The sequence below is a fragment of the Schistosoma haematobium genome, chromosome ZW, assembly GCF_000699445.3.
Source record: "Schistosoma haematobium chromosome ZW, whole genome shotgun sequence".
NCBI lineage: Eukaryota > Metazoa > Platyhelminthes > Trematoda > Strigeidida > Schistosomatidae > Schistosoma > Schistosoma haematobium.
In genome coordinates this window covers 29,559,413-29,579,844 of record NC_067195.1, presented here as the reverse complement: position 1 = coordinate 29,579,844, position 20,432 = coordinate 29,559,413, and the positions used below count along the sequence as shown (strand labels likewise).

At 36.1% G+C, this 20,432-nt stretch overlaps 1 protein-coding gene across 2 annotated transcripts in view; it reads right to left on the bottom strand.

Annotated features, from left to right (window-relative positions):
* Positions 1-1,303: 1,303 nt before the first annotated feature.
* Positions 1,304-20,432, bottom strand: part of YPEL5_1 (Protein yippee-like 5) — a 36,468-nt gene continuing 17,339 nt past the window's right edge. For both annotated transcript variants that reach the window (XM_051210969.1, XM_051210968.1), the window contains exons 6-10: positions 10,506-10,730; positions 9,286-9,406; positions 7,025-7,476; positions 6,550-6,851; positions 1,304-1,832 (exon numbers count right to left, since the gene is read on the bottom strand). In XM_051210969.1, the coding sequence (XP_051070995.1) occupies positions 1,653-1,832; positions 6,550-6,851; positions 7,025-7,476; positions 9,286-9,406; positions 10,506-10,730 (1,280 nt within the window). In that variant the 3' untranslated portion in view covers positions 1,304-1,652. The remainder of the gene's footprint in view (positions 1,833-6,549; positions 6,852-7,024; positions 7,477-9,285; positions 9,407-10,505; positions 10,731-20,432) is intronic.

Genomic DNA, 20,432 nt, shown 5'->3' with positions numbered 1-20,432 from the left:
TGCTCAGAAGCTACTTACCCGTAAATGACTTCGGAGTAACAATTATGTAAGTATTAAGATGGAAGATTAGAATGGAAGGCTTGCCCTGTAGCAGATACGCAAGCCGATAAGTTGATATGAGTTCTGACCTATTTGTAAGGCATAAAGAAGTGTTAAAAAAGCCTGTTTTAATGGGTATGTCAAACGAAACACCAGATATGTGTCTGGTAGGTGATATTTATTATTATTAGCTTCAATGTTTTATTTTTGGTACAATACAGAATTCTCAGTGCAAAGTATTTCAACAAGTTTCCGTTTCTTATTTCATGGTCGATCCTGAAGATAAATATCGAGTGATCGCCAATTAGATGTTAGCAGTTGAGGAATCGACATCTGAATAATGTACATTCCTTTCGATGTATATTGCCAGCAACAACAATGTTTCTGGTTGTGCTCTTTTCTAACCTGTACAGTGAAAGGTCATGAACTTCTCACAAACGCACCTTAATAGGTTGTGAAATTAATTAACATAATGATTTGTTGATGCAAACAAAATAGATAACTTGTTGAAATATTTAGATGACAGGAACAGGTAGCCAGCCCAGATATTCAAGCAGGACGCCTATAAGGTCAAGAAAATCTCCATCACGCACTTAATAACGCGCAGAAACCGAAAAACGCTCGGGTTTCATTTGAATGTACCTAATTGTATTATGGTCTGGGTTTTACACACATATGAAGGTGTGCTTTTGAACACGTAAGATAGTTAATGACATTGATGAGAAATAGACTGTTTTCAAGGTAGTTTAGTAAGTTAAAATCAACTAGATCATCAACGGGAGTGTAGTCAACTTGAGCCAGTATCTAGCTCCACATACTTTTGTTTACTCTTTTATAGGAACATTGGTGACTGTACATAAACTCTAAATTAACTTCTTATCGGTATCCATAAAAATTAAAACCAAAATCAGCTATATTTTGGTAAAAAGAAACAATAGAGTGAGGACGAAACATCATTTGATCTCCTCCGTAGAATACAAATTCATATAAATGTACGCATATGCATTAGTATAAATAAGTAGGCGAACTAAATAAAAATTGGTGCGGTGAATTTAAGTTAAATATCCCAAGGAAGATTATATAATTATTTAACCTAAACCTGTAGACATTAATAAATATATATTATTATTATTATTATGTGCAGATAAAACCACAGTTTAAAACGCTAAATGCATTTTTAAAAAAAGTGGTTAAATTGTACGCGTTTGCATTTCTACTCATGAAGTTCAATTCAATATATATTTTATATCGATTATTTGTGAAACTGCCGTAATTATTTAACGCTTCACAAATGAATTTTACAAAGTGAATTTGAGACTGTCAATTGACAAAACACAGGAAGATAATATATATAAAGAGAAATATATTCAGATATGAAAACTGTTAAATAAAACATATCTTCAAAGCAGAATCAACAGAAAAAGTACAAAATTTTCTGTACAGCATAGTTTTGCTTAAAAGCATGGGATAAGACAAGAAGTATGTTAAAACATATATGACTTATTCTGTAAATGCCACTTATGATCCCATTACAATGATACTAAAAATGGATCATTAGTAATGATACAGATGAATTATCAAAAAAACCAGAAATCTGAATCAGGAAAGTGAGATTACGGAGTTTGGATAGTGGTTGGGTCGCGATCGAAAAATCGTTTGAATGTAAAGTTTGGAAATGGTAATTGAGTATTGTTAGCCGATGAATAATCCAAACTATGATTGTTCCCACTACTATAAAGTGTACGTTCATCGTCAACTGGGTCAAAGTTGGATGTATCCAATTCATCACGAATCTAAAATCGAAAAAAATATGTGTACATGTGTAATGAACGAAGACATGGGCAGGAGAAACAATTGTATTATACAAAATTGCATCGTCTTTGTCAAATATAGAAACAAAGATTCATATACACTATTTGCACATCTTTATTGGGTTGTCTCATACAAACTACATTGATCTTTCATTCCTGTTGTGATTTCGATTGCTTTCAGTTTTGATTTCTCTTCTCTTCATTTTCCTCTTCTATCAGTAGGAATTCTACTTCCAATGCCTGATACATGCTACTTATATCGGTTCATATAAGTAGCACACACCACACTCGTCCTCCATTAATAAACTGTCCTTGTAATCGTTCCGATCATCGTTTTTGTAGTTCAACTCTGTTGCTGTGGCCAGCCTTTATTATGTATTGGTGGCCGCAGCTTTCTATCATATATCAGCTAGAAAGGTGACTTCTTAGTTGTTCCTTGTACGGAGGAAGGAAGCGCCAGAAAAATTAATGGTAACTCTTTACCAGTTCCCTCCTTTAGACGCTAACCATCCCTTTAACCTCCGCTTGTTCTTTTATATTAATCCGCTCGTCTATGGGTGATACGGTGTAGTTCCTATCTTTTTGGTATCTAACTGCTCTAGACTGGCTTTAAATTCGTCACTTTCAAAACACGGATCCTAGTCGGTTAAAATAATTTTTGGTATTCCGTGACCCGCTAAAATGTGCCGGATTACCACTTCAGTCACTGCTCTTGCCCGCTGACCTGCATTGGGAACGGTGTTTAGCCAACGTGTAGCATGTTGTGCGATAACTAGCAAGTACTAATTATTACTTACCGTCTATGGAAGCGGTTCCATTTGCATCCACTGACTGAGGTTACTTGGAATGACTGCAATGGCGGTTGTAAATATTGATCCCTTTTTATTAGTTGGCACCGCTGATAAGTTAATACATATTGTGCAATATCGTCTCTCACACCTGGCCAGTACGCAGTTTGTCGTAATAAATCTGTCGTCCTTGCGATAACTGTATGCACTACCTGGTAGCACTCATAATCATCTTGTGACGCAGGTCTTTCAGGATTACCGCCACCCGATTCTCGTCATCATCCCGCTAGGTCAGGGCTCTGTATACGTTCATCCTCTGTCTTTCCTTCTGCCAAGGCAACACTGTTATTTCCTTGTCCATCAGCCGTTTGTCGACCTATTCTCCCGCTTTTATCACTCTGATTACCTCTCGAAGTTTAAGGTCATCCTATTGCTACCTGGAAAGTTCTAGTGGGTCTCTCCCTAGGCTATGTACTGCGCATGCTGTCAGTGGAAGTTCAGCTTGTATGTCCGACCATGACAAGTAGTTCGTCACTACATTTTCCTTCCCTGGAACATATCCGATAATAAAATCGTACTCCTTCTGACGTAACATCTATTGCGCCGACTTACCAAGAGAGTCTTTAGCTGTTTTCAACCACTGTAAGGGTTTATGATCAGTCTCGATGTGAAATCGTCTACCTAGTAGGTGCAGTCTCTATTCGACTACCGCTTAAACAATTGCTAAATACTTCTTTTCGACTGCTGAATACTTCTATTCAGTGAGTGTGAACACACGACTCACGTACTCCACTACTGGCAGAATGACTTAAGATGGCACCCACATCATGATCACTTGCACCTGTGGCCACTGCAAATGATTTATTGGATTATAGCAGTCTCAACGTCATCTGGTGATCGTCTAAAAGGTCTTTAATTCAGTCAAAAGTTCGTCACGTTGCTTAGCAACTTATATAGAGGAGACGTTCTCGACGAATCGACTTTAGAAGGTTACTCACTTCTCAGGAATTTTCTCATTCCCTTTTCGAATCGGATACCACAATATCCTTTATGGTTAGGATCTTCTTTGGAAGTAGTTTTATTTCTCCATTCCCCAATTTGTGCCCCAATAAAGTGACGCTATTTTCCGCTATATGCGACCTGTCCTTATTCTTCAATTCGCTTTTGGACCACCTCAAGATGCTTTATATGATCTGATCCGTACGGCTATACACAACTACATCGTCACCAGACACCTCTACGTTTTCTAGGTCCCTGAACAGCAGCGTCATTAATTTTCTGAACATGAACGGTGCACCTGCCAACCCAAACGACATTCGTCAAAATTGATCCTGCTCCTTACGTACGGTAAATGCTATTTTGTTTCAATCGTTCTCTTTTATTGGCAGTTGCCAATAACCTGGCCGTAAATCCAGCACTTTAAAGATTGTGGCATTCTGTAGGCGATCTAATGTTTCCGCTATTGTTGGCATTACACATGGTTCCAGGTTTCTGATGTTATTCACTTCTCTAAAATCGACATAGAATCTATGCTTCCCATTTGGTTCCTTTACCAAGAAGACCGGAGAGCTGTCCGCTTCCCCAGTTATACCTTCTTCCAACATCGCCCCCGAATGCCCTGGTACGGTCGAGAGTGGGGAGAGTCCGCTCTCCCTCTCGAAATGCTCTCACGTGGCCACGCGTATATAGCCTCTGCCAGGGAAGTCCTACTCACTGCCTTTTCGTGGCGGGGGTGTTGTTTACGAAAATGAGAGGACGAAAAGCGAATGTCTGGCGCTTTAACCGGATTCCAAACCAATGGTGCACATGGGCTCCAGTAACCTGCGGGAACAAATGGCGTATGAACCAATCGTTGGTCACCAGCTACCATAGGACTGCATCTCCTTACGATGCTCCACTGCCTTGTGGATCAGACCTTCAGGTCGAAGGCTCGGGGAGTGGCCCCCTAAGAAAACCACCTGCTTCGGTTTGGGCACACGGGCAGTACCACAGCCCCCACACATATCGAATGAGATTTGTGTGGCGCATATGTATTTGGTGCCTCCTTGTACCAATATCTATGTGTTAAAATAAAATAAAATCTTCCAACATCTCCCGAACTTATCGATCTACCTTAACCTCTTAATGCATAAGAACACGTGTTGTAAGTATGGCACTGCATCGTCTTTTATCGGAATTTCATACCTTACTTTATCACGAAATCGGTATGGCTCTCCACCTCCCATGAACAGCTTCGTATACTTTGTGAGCAACTCGATAATTTTCGGTTGTATTTCAGAGACGTCTGATGTTACTCTTATCTCAGCCACCTCGCTACTTTCATGTATTGCGAATGAAACATACTTCGTGACCACCTTCCTGCTTCTTAAGTCAATTATCGCTTCTACTTCTCTTAGGAAATCTGCTCCTAATATCAGTCTCGGTAGGCTTGTGGTTACCACGAATGGGAAATTTATCTCACCACCACCAACTTTTACGATACTGTTAGACATTCCCAAAACCTCTAACATGTGGCCCTCAATGGTGTGGACAACTCACGTACATGACTTAATTCTCTTAAGATTGCACTTTGTCTATTAATGATACTGCTACTCCTGTATCGATCGGACATTCCAACTCTCGTTCGTCTATTCTTACTCTCACATAGACTGCCTCTCTCTACTAACGTAGCGATCCTCAGTTTCGTTAGATAGAAGGAACACGAATTATAGTCTAAAATTTCTGAGTTTTTGCCTTGTTGGGCAGTTTATCTTCCAATGGCCTGTTCCTCCACAAGCGTAGCATTTATAATTCCTGTTATTATTCGCTCGTATTGCGGCAATCTCACTCTGCAGCTCCGTTGTCTTCTTCCCGACACTGTCTACCTCTTGACTTTTGCACCCAACCGGAGCTACTGTTTGGGTCATCAGCTGTCTGGTTACTATTGCTATTTCAATGATATCTATGGCTTGTGCGACAATTATCAATTACACCTGTTGGGAAATGGCATCAGCCACGCTCTTGATGAATTGCGATGCCAGCAACTATGCTTCTAACTCGTCGTCCAGATTCAGTGGTACACGAAGCAACAACCTGGTTGACTCGGCCGACAACTTCAACGTTCGGAACTTCTGCAATGTCTCCTGCTTAAACACCGGGCTGTCGAACTCTGTGACCACCTACTATGTAGTCTTCCTGCCAGCTCCCTCCAGGTTGTCACATATAGCCTTCGTCCTGTCTCTCAGAAGCGTCCCCAGCACCACTATCTTTGGCTTAGGCTCCTCCACACCCATCAGCCTCGTGCCAGCCTCAAACTCTCTGAGGAAGTTCAGAATATCTCCTCTCTCAAACTCTCGCAGCCATTGGATCTTTATCGTGAGACATCAATTGTAGTGAACGAATGAAAATCATACATTAACAAAATCATGTGCACATCTTCATCATTCCTTCATTCCTGTTATTACTTTGATTGCTCAGTGATTTCTTTTTTGTTCTGTTCAATTCAATCTTCAGCTGCCAGGCATTTCACTTCAAACTGCGGCTACATACTACTTATATCTGTCGACAAAAGTGGCATACACCACACTACCATTGCCACAACAACTACTACTGCTAATAATGTTTCCACTACAAGTGCTACTACCGCTATCGGTATTTCTACTACTACTAGTACTAATATTACTACAACTATGATTACGACTAACACTGCGATTACGAATACGGCTGCGACTAATGCAATTATTACAATAATATATACTAATAGTACTACTAATGTTAATACTACAACAACTAATATTGCTTCTTCCAGTTATAATATTACTATTTTTATTAATACTAATAATAATCCTAGTACTACTTATACTAGTGTAATCACTGCTGCTGCCAATTCCACTCAATTTTACAAAGGAATGAAACTTCAAACGATTACTTACTGTTGGAACGTATGGGGGCGTTTGCTGAACAAGTTTATCCCATGAAACTGATTCGAAGAAAGGATGAGATTTTATTTTTACTGGATCAGATAGTCGATCAGATGGATCTCGGAGGAGTTGACGTATAAGATTGCTTGCATCTTTTTTTAAACGTGGCTCACCGGGCAACTTAAGGTAATTATACCACTGGACAACACGAATTTGTGTATCTGCCGCTGTCTGCGCTAGGAAAGGAGGCTGTCCAACAAGCATTTCGTATAAAATCACTCCAACTGACCACCAGTCGCAGGCTTGTCCGTAATCTATAAATTATATACAATAGTAAGAATTGACTGACATATTAAATAGTATTACTAGTTATTTCAAATAATTGGTTAACTGTTGGGTTTCCTATTTAGTATTTAATCAGGATTAAAATAATAAATTTACCAGAAGATAAAGTAACCAACGATGATTATAATCCTTAACAACTTACCTTGCCTGCGCAAAATTTCTGGTGCGATGTAATTCGGCGTTCCAACTAAAGATTGTGCACATCGGCGATTAGCAAAACTATTCCTACGCCTTTCAAGTGTTTTGTCATGGTGTACCGCCCTTAACGCTGTGAATTGTTTACCATTTGTTTGACGGGAATTGTGCACTTGTTCCAGTACCCCAACCTCTTCCTTTTCTATAGTTGTAACATCGTCTTCATCACATTCTTTACAGCTTTTCGTGATCTGATCTTCAGTTAATTTGGTTGACTCAGGTGGTTCAGCTGTTTTAGCTCGATTTATCCTATTACGGCTGGGTGAGGAACAAGGTATATTGAAGTCTAAATCCCAATATTTGGAGCTATGTGTCCAGCGAAAGCCAGTACACAAACCGAAATCTGTTAATTTAATATGTCCCTCACGATTAATGAGAATGTTGTCCGGTTTGATATCTCTGTTTATATAAAATATTAAAAAACATGTCAAGGATATAAACCTATCCTGAAAAAGATGTGTGAAATATAAAAGTGTGATGTAAAATTCTTCACTAACCTTATAATCAAACTAAATATAATAGCCATGACGATGGTTCATCGTTAGCAGAATCAGTGAGATTTAAAAGATGTGTATGCTGCCAGATTGCCTAACATATGAGAACAGTGACATCATGAGACAATACATTTGAGTTGCACATAACAATGACACTAAATTGTGATGGGAGTTAACAGAGGCTCAGTAAAAGGAATAGGATTTTTTTAACAGTAGTACCGTTTTAGCTGTTGTTGTTTTTTCTTTAGGAAATTTAGTTACGTTCCACTTGTCAATTATGAGTAAAGCAGTTCAGTAAATGTCTTAATTCTAATTAACACTTAAATTCACCTTTATAAAAGCAGAAAATAACCGTTCATTAAAAAAATCAAGCTGCTCTGAAGCTCACGAGCAATGTTCATAGTCTTTAGTGTTTCTAGAACTCGACTATCAGTTCTAACTATTAAACTTTGATTTGGTTTGTGGTTTTTTAGTTGGGTGGTACAATAAAATAAAAAGGTTATGAAAAATATTTCGTCAACTAACTTACCTTCAGGTCTGTATACTCTAAGAGAATCGGAGAAGAAGTATTATTTATACACATGAGAATAAGTGAACGTCTATCTAAGGTTTAAATGGAACATTATTACATTTGTAGCACAATAACAAGAAAAAACAGGAATTAGTTTGGAGAAGAATAAACAGAGAACTCAAAAAAAGATGCGAAAGATAATAAGAAATTCATTAGTCAGTCCCGAAAGAACATCCGGAGTGCAAGTACATCCAGCTGAGAAGTCCCAAATGGGATGAAACAGGCAACTTGGATTCCACCGCTAGCCACCATCCATCTCTGCTGATAGTAAGAAATGTTTTCATTTTATGATCTAGTAAGAGTTTTATCTTACTTTTACACTTTCCAAGTTGATAAAACAAATGTTTACAAACATTCATAACTCTCTGAGTTTATGGCACAAGTTAATGATTGTGGAGACAATAATTTATGTCTGACTGTAAGACAAACAACACTGTACTAACGATGAATTAGACTAAAAAACAGTAACTAAAAGGACTTGTGTCTGAAATTGAGAAGTGTGATTACACGATCAATGCGATATATTCAATGGCCTAAAATTCACAACGGTCTTTCCAACTTGTAATTCTTCAGGATTATTGCTTTCATTTTAAAAATTACCTAACCAGGATAACAGTCCAAAATCAAGAAAGCCACTTTTTTAGTACTACGCTTGTTCAACCTATGAACAAATCCAACATAGGTTTCTAAATCTTAACCAGATTAACCAAGTCGTCGAAATCACAAAAACGTAAATACATAAAATGATCATTAATGATCCATTAAAAGGAACGAATAGCTAAAGTTTCACTATAACTGGCAACCCAAGTAGTCATTCATAATGAAAGGAAACATAATTGCCAATAGAATTAAATGATCAGAACATCCTGACCGACTTCCAACGGTTATTCGACTATCAATTCATATGAAAGAATATTTTCTAATACAAATTGTTTGTAAATTACAAATTGCTTCTCTCGTACGTTCAATCCCAAACTAACACTCCCAATAGTATTGGAGGTTCAGTTAAATACAAAACTACTAATGTTGGATGCAAAGACATAATATACTAATTTGACCACACTATTTCTATGAACGAAACTAAAGTAAGTCAAAATACATTGTAGCTACAACAAAAATAATTAAGCAGTAAAATGTACTAACCTATGAACGAATCCCATAGCGTGAACACTCTGCAGTGCTAATGTCAATTCAGCGATATAAAATCGTGCTAACGGTTCTTCGAAAATACCTTTTTTAATTAATAATGACATCATATCACCACCTATATGATCAAAACATGTTTGAAAGATAGGGAGAATCAGATAAATACTAAGACTGGCAATTTTTTCTGGAAAATTAAAGTTATACATTAATGGAGGAAATTTAGGTCCTTCCAAGAATAGTTCATAGATCCCTTTGATGCACCTATGACATTATATTTTGCGTGCATATAACTAAGTATATTTATTTGAAAATTACTGTACATTTCAAACATGGTCAGATACATTAATCAGATTTTTGTTCTTTATCGAATTCGATAACAAAACTGTACATTCTATTCAAAAATAAGTCATACAGAAAGATGATAGTCAAATCGTGGTGAGATATCACAGACTGCTTAGGCTAATTAATAACTGCAGTGCCTTTTTTCAAAGACTAGTAAGCAACCTAGTTCTCTAACAAAGGCAGAATCACTAGTAAAAAAGTTTTTGAAAACAAACATATTCCAGATTTATTTGTCGGACAAAATCAATTTGAAGACAAGGAATAAAACATTTCTTTTCACTCAACTGAGCAGTTAGATTACTTATAGTTACTTCACTAACCATAAATCTTGACGTGAATTAGTCTGGATTCTCCAGTCTACCTACTGATAAGCCAGTGTGCATGTTTTGCACGGTTCCAAGAATTATTGATGGTGAAAAACAAACAAGGCACAAGTGTCTTGCCACTGGTGACCTGATAAACGTAATGAAGTTACCAATTAAACATAATCAAGTAAATAATTCACTTTATGTGGTTAGTTCTCGACATGGATCGATTATATCCGGTTATATTACCAGTTAAACAATATTTAAAGAACCTTTGTGTGATTGTGATACAAAACGGAAACGACTTAACAAAAATAGAGATTTCGTTTGAATATGGTAGAAAACAATATACTTGTAGGCTTCGTCCACAACACAATGCTAACTGATATTGGAGACCTTAAACCTAACAATCAAATTCCAGGAATATTTCCACGCTTGCTGCAAAAACATGACACAACTCATTGAAAAGTTCATTTGGGGCACTTAGGTATTTATTAGAGTTACATTTTTCATGAAATAAAAATACGAAAAGAAAACTAAGCAATACATCAAAAATAATTAACTTCTTACCAGGAATATACTCCATAACTAAATAAAGTGCTCGTGAATCTTGGAATGAAAAAAACAATTTCACAACCCACTCATTATCTGCCTCAGCTAGAATATCTCTTTCAGCTTGTACATGAGCTAACTGTCGGCGTTCTACAACATCTCTTTTATTTAATAACTTCATGGCATATAGTTGGTTATTATCCTTTTTGCGTACAAGCCATACTTTGCCAAATGCTCCAACACCTTGAATTTTACAGAAAATTGTGATAAATTATAGTGGGATTTTCTGTTTTGATAAAAAAGTTTGAAAATTTATGGTTGTAAAAGCAGTTTAAAATCAGTATTTGGAAATATGTTTTTGCTGAACCGTGCAGCTTAAATTATCAAAGACAGTAAATTTCCACAAGTTCTATTTCTGAGGTTTCTTGAAAGGTGTTTTCATCTGATGAATGTCTAATACACTGAAGAATTGGTAATAAACTAATTAGTTTGATAGAAACTATGAGATAACCAGTAAAACATTTCTTTAACACAGAACATGAATATGACACACGAAATTATTGTGAAATAGTTTGATGAGCCTCTTCTCTGAGATATCTATAATTAAGCTTTTAAAGGCATAAAAGGTTTCCTGTTTCACTAATCAGTTTGTTTATTTGTTATTCAAGTAGTGTAAAGCTAAGTAAAAAATAGATTTTCACAGGGTATTGCTAATTCAACATGCAAACTTTGTATACGCATATTAGATTTTGAATAACACATATTTTCAAGATTAGAAATACTATTCATATCACCCTAGACCGAACTGAAGTCAAACCATTAAACTATCAGTTGAAAGTCAACAGGTTAAACAAATCACTCTCTGATTACTATAAAAAAGACTTGAATGATCATCATCATATTAATATACAACACAACAATAAGTGAATAACATTGACTTGAAGCTTATTTCTACGTATGCTTTCGGGGTAAAATATTATAGAAAAAGTTTTAGAAGATTTCAATAAACATAATCATATCAAAGTACATTTAAGAATTTCGCAGAATTGGTAAGGACTAGCCTAACTGGATTTATTTCACTAACCAATAAAGTACTTTTCTTGCCTACTAATTGGCTTTGGGATATACTTCATAAGGTCCCAGTAAAACAGCAGCATATTTGGAGTTAATACATTAAGGAGTGAAAGGGGTGCCGAATAAGTGATGTCATGAATTGAGACAAGTTGGAAAATATAGGTTATTCATTTCCTTAGTTATATAGTAATTGCTAAGAAATCCTAAGATTTCGGGTTTGGTTTTGTGTGTATGCTGATGAAAAGTTGTGAACTATGTTGCAATATCTGCCATGTATCTTCTAGATTTAGGTAGTTCGCCAACTGATCACAGTCCGTGGTGGAAGGTATTTCAAGGTCAACAAACGCAATGATATACAATTGAATTATTGACAAACTGATAGCATCAAATGATACATGATGCAAAGGTTTTTTTGTAGAAAAATATTTTTAATAGGTTCAATCCATAAGATTAGTCGACAAAATAAGTCTAACAGAAGTTTGAATTCAATAGACAGATCATCAAAACTTTTAAGAACAACAATAGGCTTCAGTAAATAACAATCAGTGGGGAGCAAAACAAAATTAGTCACTTAATTTCTAATCATTGAAAACAGTATTCTTCATTCAAATAATTGTGTTTTAATTTAGTTTTTTTTATCGATTAGGAGATTATTAATTGTGCAGACCTGTTTTATTGGTTTAAACCACTATACTATGCACCCAAACCCACCTATATTATATTGAAAATATGGCCGACAGAAACAAAAGAAATAGTACAAATATCGATTACTCAATGCAAAAAACAATTAGCTAACCTCAATGAAATATTTTTTTAATTAAATAATCAACAACTTTGTATTGACCTACAAATATAAATCAGTTGTAGTTACATTGATTCGATTAACAGAACTCCACTCACAGTTTGCCGTTTCGCTTAGTTTGATCGGGAGAGAAAAACGTTAGGCCTGAATCAGTAAGCAAATCATATTAAAAAATAAGGCTCAATGTTAAATTTTTAGAAAATGCGAGTAATGAAAACCAAATCAGAATAATTTAAGACGGAAAAAGAATCAATTTTTTGTAGATTGAAAAGATGAAAATAATAAGTGTTATAGAAAATAAAGAAAAGAGATAAATCTACAAATCATGAGGTTGAACAGTGAAAGGATAGAACAAATATTGGATCCTAGCAAATCTAGTATTGCTGAATAAAACATCACTATTTGAATTCATATCCCTATGTTGTGTAGTGAATTCAAAAATATAATGATGTTTCAGCAGTTAATGTATGAAGTAGTTTGTAACTATTAAAATATATAAACTAATGGAATTAAAGTTGAGTTTTTTAACTCCATAAAAGATGTTCTCAAATATCATGCCAAAGTAACGAAGAGGTCAATGAGAAGATACGTAGCTTTATATTTTATAAGCTGTGTCGTGTCAGCTTAGACAGCAGAATTACAAAACTTTTCTGGGTAACATTATGCTAATTAAATTATGATTGCCAAGTACTAGAATGGACAACATAAACTTCCTCACACAACATTTTAAAACTATCAGATTTCTTCCTAAAAGTTTATGTTTAGATCTGACAGATCATTTTGGTGCAATAATTAAGTAACTCGATCGCCTAAATCGATGCAACCAATGAACCATTACACTACAGTGTTATATCCAAGATGTCATGGACAAGCCGTTTGTATGATTCAAAACAAATTGAGTAGGAAATATATCTTTCACGAATGTAAAAATCAATCAATCTTTGCGCCGTCATTACCGCGTTTGTTATAGTATTCATGCCACCTACAAGTAGCTTATCTAATTATCGTAAATTTTCACATAATAAACAAATCTCTTGTGACATGTTCACCGAGATTTCACAAAACATGAAGTGAGAAGAAATAAGCGATCCACATAACCCTTTTAAAGTGTCAGGAACAGTATGGTATTTGTAGAAAATGGTGAACCTTTGTTGTTCATCATACCAATATCTTGTTATTCATCAATGCCTTTTACAGATATGTTCGATAGAGTGAGACCATACGATCGTTCCTCAAAATATCATTTGTAAGACTCACAATTAAAAAGTTTCGTTACATACTTTTGCAAAAGAGCTTTTCCGAACCAAGCATAGGCAACTACTGTTTTTAAAAAACTATGTCTTGAATTACCGTACACAGTGGCAGCACTGTGTAAGTGATGCTTAAGTTCAGTAACTTAATTTAGGGTATCGTGGAGTTCATTATTAAATGCTTTCATTTGAGAGCACCAGCTTCGAAGGCTTGAAACACGTACTAAGCGTATTGTCCAAGGGGTTTCCTCACCAAACATTGTTTATTGACATTTGAGCTGAGTCGAAGAGCGATCAAAAATTGAGTAGTGCTGATATTAAGCAGAATTTACTAGGTAAAAGTGGTGAATTGGTTGACTAATTTATGTCTAGGGGATGTGACACAAACCCAAACATAGCCACCATGGATGCTGTGTTTGCTAGCATCAGTTAGATATGAAAGCGTTTATGGGTGGTCAAAACAAGATACTTAGTTGGTTTATGAAGTCCTTGACTTCAATCTAAGATGCATTGAGAGATACAGGCCTTTTTACTTGAAGTAAACGTAAAGCATAATCTATAGTAAGAGACTATGAGAAACATCGCTAAAATGATTACATGTTATCATTGACGTATAAACAATTTTTTATTGTGCCGAACTCTTAAACATAGCATTACTTTACACTATACTTCCTAAATTCATTCGCTGCGTTTAGTATATTTCACTTTTAAACTTTACTTTTCGAATTTAACCGATGTAAGTATTTCCATCCTTATACTTATTTCTTTTAAATTTCCTCACACTGTGCAAAAGTTTAGATCCACACACGAGTCATGCTGATGGTTTTTCTTTGTTAGATTATTTCACATATCGCATAAAAAGATTAAAAAAAAGATGTAACGTGCTAAGACTTAAATATTATAACACAATAAAGATACATATGATCAGATAATCAAAGTTTTCTCCCATTATACTTAATCTGCTTATACATAAATATATATTTTTTAAAACGTTATGTTTAGACTCCCTACTAACATATGCCTTTGCCCTTTACAAAAAAGTGGACTAACTTTAAAGTTTCTTTTGGATATAAATACAGTAAAATAGGAAAGACATACTAATGTCGATCTCCATGTTACAGCAGCCCAACTAGGTGACTACTATATCAGTTCAGCTATACCATCATTATTGAAATAATAATGTTGTCTCAGATATAAGATCTAATCCGACTTCGGATAGACTCAAACAACTAAATGTGCTCTCTGTCTTTTATTTTCTGGTTGTCAGTATCAATAAACTGATATAGAATACTAAGAAAGTTGCATGGAATGATGACTATGTAAATAGAAATCCAAGCATTATTCAGCTAGTAAATAAATATTTCAAAATAATTTATCGCAATTTACATTCTTTTTATCAGCGGTCTATATAAATGAATACGGAATCCCAGTTTTAATTAGTTTTGTAATATACCGTTCACTGAAAATAGGACGCAACTATACATAACCTTATGTTCATATTTTATGTATCCCTACCGAACATGTAAACCTTTTTCTAATCTATTTCAAATATTTTCATCCCGAACACATTTAGGAACATTTCTGAAGATTAGAAAAACACATTTTTTGCCAAGTCATCGGAATGTTGTTGTCCGTTAACAAAACCTTTGTATTATTTTTATCAGAGTATAAAGATGTGACTATTTATAGGTGTGTGTCTGCAAATAGTTGTGTTTTGAAAGCAAAACTTTTGTAAGATCAGTCTAATTAGACAAAATCGAAATAAAACAGGTAACATTAGGAATTTAGTTTTTCATGTGCCTTAACTACCCACACAAACACGCACATTCTTTCACAAATCTTCGATAACTCCATGTATGTTTATATATACCTCAAGTGTCCATCTGTTCATATGTAACATGATGACCAGTATGATTTGTTAGAATTCATAATTTCGTAAAAAAGATTTATGAAAAGATGTGTAATCCGACTAAAAGAAGACGAGTAGGTGGAAGTTAGCAGTATGCATGCAGACATATATCTATATAAACATATAATTCTGTGTAATTGAACGTAAGCGAATAAGTGCATGGTATGGCACATTAAATACACAGTCGGGGACAGTAATAAAAAACAACAAGAAGCTAAATCGATTATTGCACATTAAATTACCATCAGTAATTATTGGCTAAAATTGAATATTTTGGCAACAGGGGAAACAAATATTTTCTAAGTTAGGGCAGAACAAGAAGTTTGACAGCTGCTTTACACGTGATCTACATGTAAAGCCATAACAGAAAAATGCATTGGAATTTACCAAGGGAAATTAAATACATGTCGTGCATACAACTACTATGCCCAGATTGAAGAAAATCAATACAGAAGCATATCTGAAGTGGTTTGACGTATAAAAAAGAAAACTAACCAGAATGGTATGTAGTGAATTAATAGAAATTTAGGGAGGAATTACCAGTTTATGATAACAAACTCAGCAGTAAAAATATTTTTGTTATTATTTCATTTGTGAGGGCTTGAATTCCTCCGTTGTTGATAAGCAATTTTTGGGATACGTGTATCCTGAGTGGATTGCCAGGATACAGCCATTAAATCATATATATTTTAATAAATCTTTGATAGTGGCTAGTGGTGGAATATGGGACCCACGTTCAGGTATACCCAAATGACGAGTCGTAAATGGGATCATAATGCACTCCACTGTTAGCCAACAAGAAACTTTGCCCATAATTTAGCAATAAGTATGAAATAATATCCTATTGTCCTAGATGCAAAAAATAACCCTTTAGGTATATTAGTAAAAATGTGTAGTTTCAAATAATGTCAAAATTAAAGGTATTATTCATCTCTTTCATGAGTGATGTATATTCCAGTGTTAACAAGTAAAAGACATTATGGGTAGTTTAAGACAACTTTCCACTTTTAACAGTCATTGTTCCTACGTTGGAGTCATAAAAATATTGTTGCTGAGGGTTAATATTCATTATACATCTGTCAAAAACAAATTGTATTTTTTCATACTCATGAATGATTGCAATCATGATGGCTGTACTGACTTTAGTTAAAGATTAGCCAAAAGGTGTTGATATTTAACTCTTTGGACCATTGAGAAATTACCTGTTGAAAAATCCTTGTTGCATAAACATTTTTTCATAAGCGAGTTGTTACATAACCCGCCTGTAGCTCCTCTAGGGCTACAGCCGGTCCTGAATCCGTACAAAGGAGGACGGTTGGGCATAGGGTCAGCAACCCCATCCCGTAGAAAACATCCTTGTTAAAAAACGCCAATCAGAATAAACAAATTAAACCATTTATACTCTGCCCTGGGACTTGAAGGGATAATTATGACACCTCATGATGAAAGCCGAGATTTTTGAAAGTCACGAGGCCGATGCTTCTTCTAACAACCGGAGCAACAGTTAATATAGGTACATAGAACGTCCGGATAATGTAGGATACCAGAAGGACCAGCCAAATAGCAACCGAAATGAGGAGATTTAACTTGGTGGTTCTCGAAATCAGCGATACCCATTAGACCCGAGCTGGACAACAAAAATCAGGTACGGGGAGATGTTGCTGTACTCCGGCCACGTAGAGTAAAATTCTTCATACACTCAGGGAGTTGCTCTGACGCTTTCCAAAAATGCATGTAAAGCACTAATAGGGTTGAAATCTCATGGACCCAGGATCATCAAAGCACCTCTCAAATCTAAAAGGAGGGGATCACAATGTATGCTATCCAGTGTTATGCACCCAACAATGATAGCAATGACGACGATAAAGATCAGTTCTACGAGAGGCTGCAATCGATCATAGCGAAGTGCCCAGAAGAGAACCTGACAATCCTGATGGGAGACTTAAACGACAAATTCGGAATGGACAACAACGGTTATGAAGATATCATGGGACGACATGGACTGACTGGGAGAAACAAACGAGAATGGAGATTTGCAAATTTATGTGCATTTAACAAATTGGTCATAGGTGAGACAATATTCCCCCATAAACACATACACAAAGCTAAAAAGCTACACGGAGAATCAGATAGATCATATTTGTATCAGTAAAAATTCATAAGGCCAATAGAAGACGTGGGAACCAGGAAAGGAACTGGCAAAGCTTTTAATCACTACCAACTGGTGGTTGCCAAGATGAAACCGAAGCTAAAGAAGCACTGGGCAACTGGGAAACAGCATTACAATGGTTTAATAGAGCCTTCCTCCGACATACTGACAAGTTCAACGAATTCAAGATAGATCTCAACAACAAGTTTTAGGCCTTACAAGATCTAATGAGAGAAGAAAAAACTACTATGGAAGAAAACTGGAAAGGGATCAAAGAAGCATTAACTTCAACGTGTCAGGAGGTTCTGGGCTGCAACAAGTTTCATCATAAGGAATAGATCTCTATCGAAACCCTAGACAATATTCAAGAAAGGAAGGACAAGAGGACAGTAATTAACAACAGCCAAACAAGAACAGAGGATATCAAGGCACAAGCTGAATTCACAGAAGCACTAGAGCCGACAAGCGGAAATACGTGGAAAAGACAGAGAAAAAAGCTGCACGGGAAGGAAATACGAAACAATTATATGACACAGCGAAGAAACTGAAAGGGAAATATAATAAACCGGTCAAGGAAAAGAAGGCAAGTCAATCAATGAGGTTCAAGAACAGAGGAACAGGTGGGTGTAGCACCTAGAAGAACTCTCAAATAGACCAGCTAACTTGATTCCACCGGACATTAAAACAACACACACAGTCCTTCGTATAGATGTCACTCCACCAACTATCGAAGAAATTAGGATGGCCATCAGACAAACCAAGAGTGGAAAAGTAGCAGGACCTGACAGAATACCAGATGAAGCACTGAAGTTAGACATAGAATCAACTGAAAACATGCTCCACATTCTATTCAGGAGGATTTGGGAAGAAGGAGAAGTGCCAACGGATTGTAAAGAGGGATATTTCATCAAGATGCCAAAGAAAAGCGATCTGAGCAAATGTGGAAACTACAGGGCCATCACACTACTATCGGTACCAGGAAGAATTTCCAACAGTGTTGCTGAACTGGATGAAGGATTCGGTAGACACCCAACTTCGGGGTCAACAGACCAGATTCCGTAAGGATCGGTCGTGCACAGACCAATTCGCGAAAATAAGGACCACCGTTGAACAATCAGTTGAGCGGAACTCGTCACTATGCATCAACTTCCTTGATTATGAGAAGGCGTTTGACAGTGTAGATAGGAGAACTTTATGGGCCCTTTTTGACACTGTGGTGTGCCTGAGAAATATAACACAGCGAGCACCAGCCAAACTACAATTGATGGAGATGCTCTGGAAGATGTGGAAACTTTTAAAATACCTGGGAGCGTTATTGATAAACAAGGGGGATCTGATACAGATATGAAAGCATGGATTCGCAAGGCAAGCGGAGCATTCCTACGACTGAAGAACACATGGAATTCTAAACAACTGTCAACCAATATCAAAATGATAATCTTCAATACGAACGTCAACACAGTTCCACTGTATGGAGCTGAAATTCGGGGAACTATCACAACCACCATCAAAAGGTACAAGTATTTATAAATAATTGTCTACATCAGTCAGCCAGCTACAAGGTAGAACCAGGCACATATATGCATCGATCCAAGTTGCCATACCTCGTTAGCACAACAAGATGAACACCGAATTCATAGTAGTTAATTCAGTGGTGGTAATGTATAAGACAAAGATTGCATATAAGGATATAGAAAGAATTAGTTGGTAAAAAGAAAGATATGAAGCGATTTTAATCTCATAGTTTAAGGGATGAAAGAGAGTGTATACATAGATTCTGAGCCATGTCACCCAAAGTCTCCAACGATATTCAAGCCCGACCACCACGTCAAGATAGCAACAACGGTCAGGAATCGTCTACGTAAGGTACTCAATATCCGTTGGCCAGTTATCATCAGCAACAGTCTACTGTGGGAGAGAACAAACTAACTTCCAGCTTAGGAAGAAATTAGGAAAAGACATTGAAAGTGGATAGGATACACATTGAAGAAAGCATCAAACTACATCACGAGGCAAGCCCTGACTTGGATCCTGAAGGGAAACGAAAAAGTAGAAGGCCAAAGAACACATTGTGTCGCGAATTGGATGCAGACATGAAAAGGATTAATAGCAACTGAAAAGGAGTGCCCAGGACAGAGTTGGATGGAGAATACTGGTAAGCGGCCTATGGTCCTCCATGAAGGGTAACAGACGTAAGTAACGAGTTTTTACCATTCAACTGAACATCAGAATTGTTTTTTCCAGTTGGGTGATACATAAGATAGTAATGGAGTTGTTTATTTCATAATAGATTACTAGATGGGCGGGAATTCGTAAGTACATCAACTTTACAACACTGTTTATAATAAGATTTATCGGCTTTATTTTGTAACTGAATTATTACATCTTTACATTTCTTATTAATTCAACGTTTCATTAAACGGAAAAGAATGAGAATAGGTAACAGGAACTTTTTCTAAAAAATCAATTGATTCATGATTTTAGTAAAATGATGAAACTCAGGAAATGTTTTAAATGCTACAGCGATATCGAGAACACTACTGAAGAACAGAAACACAATATTCTAGGTCAATACTAAACTTTCATATTACAAATTATACTTCGAAAATTAACAACCACTACATATAAAATGTATTGAAGTTTATTTCTAGACATATTCGTCAAGCACCAATGCTCATAGTTATAATTAAAAAACTTTTGGTTCTTACAGAAAAGATGTCATTAAACCTCTGCTGAATACGGAATGGCACATTTTATTTCA